Source organism: Eriocheir sinensis, chromosome 12 (genome assembly GCF_024679095.1).
Source record: "Eriocheir sinensis breed Jianghai 21 chromosome 12, ASM2467909v1, whole genome shotgun sequence".
Lineage (NCBI taxonomy): Eukaryota > Metazoa > Arthropoda > Malacostraca > Decapoda > Varunidae > Eriocheir > Eriocheir sinensis.
In genome coordinates, this window is record NC_066520.1 from 17,852,020 (window position 1) to 17,860,830 (window position 8,811).

The 8,811-nt window shown below is 41.4% G+C and overlaps 1 protein-coding gene across 3 annotated transcripts in view; it reads right to left on the reverse strand.

The window, feature by feature from the left end:
• LOC126997519 (uncharacterized) overlaps nucleotides 1-8,811 on the reverse strand; it is a 126,993-nt gene that overhangs the window by 21,540 nt on the left and 96,642 nt on the right. For 2 of the 3 annotated variants that reach the window (XM_050858659.1, XM_050858658.1), the window contains exon 4: nucleotides 5,678-5,755. In XM_050858659.1, coding sequence (XP_050714616.1) covers nucleotides 5,678-5,755 — 78 coding nt within the window. Of the gene's footprint in view, nucleotides 1-5,677; nucleotides 5,756-6,877; nucleotides 7,323-8,811 lie in introns of those variants that run through there. The other variant, XM_050858660.1, reaches the window with a different exon arrangement.

An 8,811-nucleotide genomic window follows, 5' to 3' on the forward strand; every position in this document is an offset into this window, starting at 1 on the left:
GAGGGAAGAGCTGACCTCGGAGCCTGGCAACTTTAGGAGGCCCGGCCCGTCTATCCGCCCACAGGTTACTCGGTGGATAATACCTGGACGCTGCCTACGGGGGGGAGATTATGGTTACCTGTGGGATGCAGCGGCCTTGGGTATGCGTCCCAGGTGATGCGGTGAAGGTAAGGAAGGTGAATAATTTCCGCCGTAGAAATGAATGCTTGAGAGAGACGTGGATATGAAGCACTCCAAGACCATACAGTGTGACGACATGCATTTCAGGTAGTCTTCTAGTTTGCAAATTAAAGGGAAGAGGAAATTACTTGTTAGCCATTAGACCAGGGGTTCCCAACCTTTTTGTTCCTTTGTACCCTTTAGGCAGTTTTATAGGTTCCCGTGTACCCCTAAAAAATAAAGATAAAAAAGATGAAATTGTAATATTTTGATATTATTTTATCATGATCTCTGTATGTGTAGACTGATTATATATATAATTTAAATAACAGTATTGCTCACTGAAAAGAGGAAATTGAAAAAAAAACCCGACATTGTGCAATTTGAATGCAGATTACAACACCATGTATTGAAGAATAGTTGTTATTCTTTCGGACCCAATGTACCCCACGAAAAGTGCATATGTACCACTGGGGGTACATGTACCCAAGGTTGGGAACCCCTGCATTAGAGGGATGCGCATAAACGATGGTGTCCCCATAAAAACAAATTAAAGAAAAAAAAGTGGTGAATTTTAAGTAGATAAATGACAAGAAGAAGAAATTTGGAATTACTGGAAAAATGAACATTATAAATAAAAACTTGAAATGGAGAAGTGCAGTGAGAAAAAGAAGGGGAGGAAAAAGAAGGGCAGGAAAATAATTAAAAATGAACGTGATAAAAGGAGAAAAAAACGAGATAAAGAAGAGAAGGAAGAAAAAAAAGGGGAGAAAAAAGAAAGGGAGGAAAAAGAAAGGGAGGAAAAAAGGGAGGGAAAAAGTTAAGAATGATCGGGAAAAAGGAAAAAAAAACAATCACAATGAAGAATAGAAGGGAGGAAGGGAGGAAAAGAAGGGGAAAGGAAAAAGAAGCAGATGAGTTACCGTTCCCTCCTCCCTTTCCTCTAAATACCTGTGCACACATAACGCCTTCCGGTTCACCTGTGCAATGACGTAACGCACCTGCACCTCGCCGCACAACCCCTCACCTGCGCGGGGTCCCTAATTAACCCGCCAGGTGTGCCACGCCTCGAACCCACGCCACCTGCGCTGTCACTTTCTTCGTCCTCTGATTCTCTTATTTCTCTCTTGTCTTTCTGTCTATTTTTGCTCATTTTTTCCTTTCTCTATTCTTACTTTTTTCAATATTGCTTTTTCGTTCTTTTTCTCACTTTTCCTCTCTTCTCTTTCTCTTCTTTTCGTTATTTTGTTTTTATCTTGTCTGTGTGTTATTTTCCTCATTTTTCCTCTCCTGTCTTTGTTTTCTTTTTACTAATTTTTCCTCTCTTTTTCTTACTTTTTTTTTCTACTTTGACTTTCCGTTCGTTTCCTCGCCTCTCATTTCTTGCCCTTCTCTTCGTTTACTTATTTTTCTTTTAATTTTTCTAACTTTTTTTTCTTTCTTGCATTTCTGTTCTTTTCCTCGCCTTTTCTTTCTTGCCTTTCACTTCTTTTACTCATTTTCCTTTTTTTCTCTCTTATTTTGTTTCTATCTTGTCTTTTCGTTCCTTTTCTTCACCTTTCCTCTCCTTTTTTTCTTATTTTCTTTCTTTCTTGTCTTTCCGTTTTTTCCTCACCTTTCCTTTCTCTATTTCTTTTTTTGTTTCTGTTTTGCCTTTCCGTTCTTTTCCTTTCCTTTATTTTCTCTACTTTATCCCTTATTTTATTTTATCAAGGTAGTTTGCCGTTGTAAGCAGAACCAAAAGAAGTCAAGCAAAGGAAGAGCCAGAGAGAGGAACAAAGAAAATAAAAAAATAATAAAAATAAAAGGGAAAGAAGAAAGATAAGATAAGATAAGGAGCATAAATAACAAGAAAGATGTGATAAGCAGAAAACGAAAGTCGAGCTTGAAAGGCAAGGAAAAACAAGAGGGGGAGAAGCAGCTGAGGATTTCCAAGTTGGCAGGAAATTTCAACGCGTAATCAGCAAGCAATCCAACTTCGACGAATCTGCCACAAATATGAGTGTTCATACTTATTCCATGTCATTCCTAGGTAAATTTCACGTCTGGGTCCTCACTGGTTTCCGCAGCACAGGCCGAGGGTGGCTAAACAGGTTCTTACTCTTCAGCGCATTTTACTTGATATTCGCAAAAAGAAAATAAAAAAATCTACCGAGACTCGCATGAATATTTAATTATGTGAAGCGAGCGGTTATAACAGTTCACGGGATAAATTAATAGAAACGGAGATAATGCGGGAAACTATCAAAGAACTTTGCTGAGGAGTAATGCAGCGGAGAAAAATGAAGGTAACTAAAGATCCTACGAAAAAAATATTACAGACCTTCGCTGATGGATAATATAACTAAGAAAAATGAAGGTAACTGAAGACAACACTGGAAAATATTATGGAATTTTACTGAGGAACAATGCCGAAGAAAAATGAAGGTAACTGATCGTAATACGGGAAAATATCATGAAACTTCGCTAAAGAATAATAGAGCGCAGAAAAATTAAGGTTACTGAAGCTGACACTGGAAAATATCATAGGATTTTACTGAGGAATAATGCCGAAGAAAAATGAAGGTACCATCGACAGGTTTTCACTACACAAGACTAAAATATAATGCAAAACGGAAATGCGTGCAACAAGCCCCACGCGACACTTCCCTCCCTGAACATAACAATTGACCAGCACGCGCGTGACTGCTAAATCTTAAAGCACTTAAAAGAAGGATTAGGACTGCGGCAATGGCAACAACTTTCAAGACTGCTTAAGCCTTTTATTACGTTCTCTTAAGCTTAGTGTTCTTCCTTGTCTACGACCCCAGCAGCTGACGGTCATTGTGCTGGGGTGCGGAACAATACCTGATGGGAAGGAGAACACCTGGAAAAATAGTGAAAATGAAAGTGTGTGGCTCTGCAAAAATGTCATAACGCGGGTAATAGCAGCTCGTCCCTCGGTGTTCATGTGTGGTTTGGCGCGTGTCTGGTTGAATTACTGTCGTCTTCACCTTATACTTGATGCTAATGGTGAAACGAAACGATATAGATGTCCCGAGGAAGCTTTCTTTTTACTTTACCACGAGGGGAGTTTATATAGAACTTCCAAGCTATTCTCCGTAAGGGACGCATCAAAATAATACACGGACTTCTTCATAAAATACGGGTTTCCTTTTTTGTCTTTTTACTTGAACGTGAAGAGAACTTCTTTGTTATAAAATACTACCCAGTTATTGTGGTTCAGGTTATTCTGGGTTGCTTTCTGGTATCAATTCAATAGTTGTTGATGTGAAGACGAAACAGGAAAGCACTCTTGAAATATCGCTTTCTGCTTAAACACGAAGGAAAGTATATTGATCACTACAAAATAACGTGTGGCAAGATTAGGTTGTCTCTCCTGCTGGTTTGTGAGGTTGAGATGAGGGAGGAGTATTAGAAGTGCTTGCTATGAAAGTACTGAGAATAGGTGTGTTTCTTTTTAAAGCAGAAGAGACGGACCTCGCAATACGCTGATCCAGTACAGAGAACAGAACAAAAAAGGAAATAAGATGATGCAATAAAGAGAAGAAAAGAACCCATAGAAAAAAAATACGTTGATCTAAACAAGTGAAGAGAGAACAACATGAGAGAAAATACATGCCAGAAAGAATGATCAGGTTTTGTTTCATAGATATCTTGATTCTCTCTTCCCTCTTGAAGGAGCTTATTCTAGTCGTACGACGGAGAAGGAATCCTAACATACTCAGAGGCGTCGACAAAAACCTATAACTACACGGAAAATGACCTCAGCACCTTCATTACGAACACGAAAGACCGTAACATAATCTAAAACCAACTTCCTCGGTGCTGATGACCAACCGTTCTCTCTTACATGATGAAGGCAGGAGAGAAAACGAGGAAGACAATTTACTGGCAGCGACACGGCGATGTTGCTTAAGTTTTTATGCGTTAAGATGATGGAGATTACACGCGCCAAGCCGGTGGGTGATACTTCTGGATTGGCGGGAAAGCTGAGGATGGCGGGGGAGGAGGGACTGTGTTAAGCACCTTCGGGGTAACAATAGTAGGAACCGTGAAAATGACTGGAGAGAAAAAGCAAGGAGGAAAAGAACATTACGGCGATGGAAAATATAGGAAACTTTCAATTCAGGAAAGAAAGACAGATATAAAAACAGCGACAAAAAGCGGGAAGATTTAAAACTGCCGGGAAACAAGAAAGAAAAGAGACTTGTTTGAATAGAAAGTTTGCAAAGCTGAACCTGAAAAGAATATACCTTGATGAGAAAAGATAGGATGAAAGATAGGAAATAAACGAAAAAAGAAAGGAATGGGATATGCGAGACAAGAGAGAAAACGATAGACAGAATAAGAAGAAAATGACGCGATGGAAAGATAGGTAGATAGATAGATAGAGAGATAGACATAGATAGACATTGCAGTAGTAAATATTATGCGATAAATGACGTGATGATAACGAAAGAAAAAAGGAAGAAAGGGGGAGTATCAGAGGCGTAAAAGACACAGAATACGGTAAAGAACATAAAAAAGGTGATTGTAATGATGAAGAGGAAGGTACAGTGGTATTGAAGGAGGAGGAGGAGGAGGAGGAGGAGGAGGAGGAGGAAAGAGAAGAAGAGGAGGAGGAAAGGAAAGAAGGAGGAGGAGGAAAGGGAAGAAGATAAGGAGGAAAGGGGAAGAGGAAAATTAAAAAAAGAAACGAATGAAAGGAAAGAAGAGGAGAAAAGGAAAGAAGAAGAGGAGGAAGAAAGGGAAGAAAAGGATGAGAAAGACAAGGAGGAGAAGGAACACAAGAAGGAGGAGGAGGAGGAGGAGGAGGAGGAGGAATAACATGGGAGGTAATTTGAGCCCCATGGAAGTATCTCGTAAGCCCTGTTTCGACACGCACCCACACGCACGAACACACACATAAACATACACTTCGAACAGAATGACTCTATTATTACTCTCTCTCTCTCTCTCTCTCTCTCTCTCTCTCTCTCTCTCTCTCTCTCAACGTAAACAGGAGTCCTCGAAGTGATGGCTGGCGTGACAACAACCTCGACAACCCAAGTCACTCCGCGGGAAACCTCCAATAAGGGCGAAAAATGGGGGCGGTGGGAGCGTTTTGCGGGTTCACGGCTCGACCACATCAATAACTCGATCTCCCCGGTCATCCCTGAACACCACCGCCGCCACCGCCGTCGCGTCCTCCATCACTCATGCAGACTCGGTTCCCACACCCTCGCAGCGTCTACACTGTCATTCGTACCGAGAAGTGGAGCTCATATGTCCGAGGAAGGCTCAGTATAAGGAGTAGCGTCTTCTTCTCTCAGGCTATTGCAAGGAGGCCAATATGATATGAACACCCTTCCTAATCTTCCTAATCTTTTTCTACTCCTTCGTCTCCGCCTTTGTAGCTACTGTGTGCCAACTGAGTACCTATAGAGCAGCCCAACGAGTACCCTATGGAGTAACCTTCTGAGGAACCTAAAGAGTAAAGAGTAGCCTTAGTAATAACAGTAATGCCAACACTCACCTTCGCCTCCAGGGTCTGCAGCTTGTTGACCCTCGGCCGCATCCCTCCCGCCGAGCCGCCAGAGGGCAGCAGCGTCGACTGTAGGGAGAAAAAGGGAAAAAGATGGTTACCAGACGCCACACACACACACACATACACACACACACACACACACCTAAAAGAAAAAGACCTGGACACCAATGTTTTTTTTTTTTTGAGCATCCAACTCTTCTGAACATGCAAATTTAATGAACCTTTAACACTTGTGGGAACAGCGATTAGCGTTTTTTTTTTTTTTACACCTTTTTTTTGTTGCCCTGGAGCCGTTTCTTTAGCGGTAAAAAAAAATAAAAAAAACTCGTGGGTATTCCAAACCTGCTGCTGCTACCACTACAACTACTGCTACTACTACTACTACTACTACTACTACTACATTTCATGGACACACAATACTATAATAATAATATCAGAACGAAGAGAAAGTATAACACTGATATAACCTGTTTCTCGGAGATCACGAACATGGAAATGAGCGTAGAGCATTTAAATATAATAGCACTCTTAATGAGGTTGAGATATGTATGTTAGAGGCAGGTGGCTTAATTAGGCTTCACCAGGTGGTTGGCTTCACTGATTATATACGAAATTTAAGCTAGACGACTTTTTCTAAACCAAACATATCAGTGGACACAAACACTCGAATTATCATAAACAAACTCTTATTTTGAATGTTGGGCGGCTGCTTCCTCGTTGGTGGTGAATGGCACACACACACACACACACACACACACACGTTGGTAGCGAAAGGTTAAGTAAGCTTCCTGATTCCTTCCTCCCTTCCTCATTCCTTTTTTGTTTCCTCTTCTTGTCTTAACTTATTTACTCATTCACCCTCACTAACCCTTCCACTCACACTCGTCCACTCACTCACTCACACTCACTTCCTTACTCACTCACCCACCCAATTCCCAGTTCACTCCCTCCCTCCCTCACACACTTTCCAGCCTGTCACTCCCTCACTCCTCCAGTCATTTTCACTCATTCTCATACTCATCTTCCATTCTGTCACTCCCTCACTCATCATCCAGTTACTCTCCCTCACTCTCTATCACCCACCCAATAGCGAGTCATTTTCACTCCCTGCCTCGTTCCCCTTCCATTCTGTCACTCCCTCACTCCCTTACTCATCACCTACTCACTCGTCCTCACTCCCTCACTCACCGAAGCGTAGCCATACAATGAGGAGCGGCGATGGCGGACGGTTGAGTCTCGGAGCCTCATTTTGATGGGTCCGGGGCTTCGAAACCGAGAGCAAGTTGTTATCCGAAGCTCCACGCACGGTTCGAAGCTTCATAACTCTCCTCACTGGTTCGCGTCATGTTTTGTTTCCGTTTTTCATTTGTTTGAGTTGCTGATGTGTTTTGTGGAGATTTTAATATTAGTGTATTTTCTGATGTTTTTCTGTTTTTACTTACGTTTTCCTTTATCTCTTTCTTTCTTTTTTTCTTTCTTTCTTATATTTTCTGATTTGTATTTTCGTATCAGCGTTTCATCATCTCACATTGCTTAAAATATCGTCAAAGTTCATTTTAAGTTCCCGGAAGCTCACTCAAAACTTTCTATCATAAGGAGCAAGTTACTTTCGTTCTGGATCAAATATATGTGGGAAGCCCTTTTAGAGAGAAGAAAATGGCGGGGTTTGAAGATAAAGAAAAGGTTCAGTATTTTTTTTTCTTTATATATATTAGAGTTCTTAAATGCAGGCTAGAACGAACGAAAAGTGCTACAGACGTTAACGAAAGAACTAACTATTAACTTTTCCCTTCTGTTTATTCTTTTTTGTTTTTGTTATATCTTACTTCCTCAACTCTCTCTCTCTCTCTCTCTCTCTCTCTCTCTCTCTCTCTCTCTCTCTCTTGCAGCTGACCATTTTGTACGCAAGATGGACACTAAATAATACGAAAATTGCAACAAAAACAGCAGTAATAAGAACGAGAGAGAGAGAGAGAGAGAGAAAGGGGGGGGAGGGAGAAATCTGCGTCATAATCTTGCAGCAATGAAAGACGGATGAGAGTTCCCACGGTGTCTATGGTTTATGTGTGTGTGTGTGTGTGTGTGTGTGTGTGTGTGTGTGTGTGTGTGCTTTCTTATTCCATTCCATTTTTATTTCTCCTTCCTTTTTTTTTTTTTTACACCCAAATACATGAACCTTTGCTTCATATTCGTAGTTTCTTCCATTAATGACATTCCTCTTATGTTTCTTATAGTTCTTTTCTCTTTCTGCATTGGTCGAATTACCTCAAGAGTCCTCCGGCATGAAAACTATTGGCTTTTTTTTATCATTTATATCTCACTTTCTTACTCTTCTTCCCAACCTTCTATTTCCTAACCACATTTAAAATCCATCTCTCCCTGCCATTCCTCTGTTTCCTCTTCCGTCTTCTAATCACATCCATCTCTTCCTTCCACTCTTCTCTTTTCCTTCTCTTCCGTGTCCAACCCCACTTTTGTTTCCTTGTCAGATGTTAACTCCATCTCTTTCCTCAACCCGTCTATTTTTCCTTTCCTACCGCGTCCACCTTCACTGTTCTGTTTCCTTGGCACAGTTTAATCACTCCTTTTTAATACCTTTCAATTTCTCCTTCTATTTCCTGTCCACCATCACTTATATTACCTTGCCACATGTCAATTCCACCCCTTTCTCCCATTCCTCTGTTTCTCCTTCCATTTCGCGTCAACCCTCACTCCTCTTTCCTTACCACAATCTAATTCCACCCCATTGCCCCAGTCTCCTATTTCTCCTTTCCTTCCGTGTGTCCACCATCACGATCAATCCCTTTCTTACCTCACAGCACATGGCTACCACGACCCATCGCCTATAGCTATACCTTCCCACCCACCCATCCATTCCACCTTCCATACTCCGCCTCCCTCATTAGTTTACCATCCACCAGCGCCTCCACATTTCCTTATACTGTGGGTGACATGTAGAGGAGGAGGAGAGGGAAGGAGGGAGGGAAGAGGAGAGGTAAGGAAGAAGAAAGAGAGAGAGATAGTAAAGGAAGAAAGGAGGAAGAAGAGGGAAACAGAAGGAATGAGAGGAAAGGAAAAAGCGAGGAAGAGATGGAAAGAAGGAGAGAGAGAGGGAAGGAAGG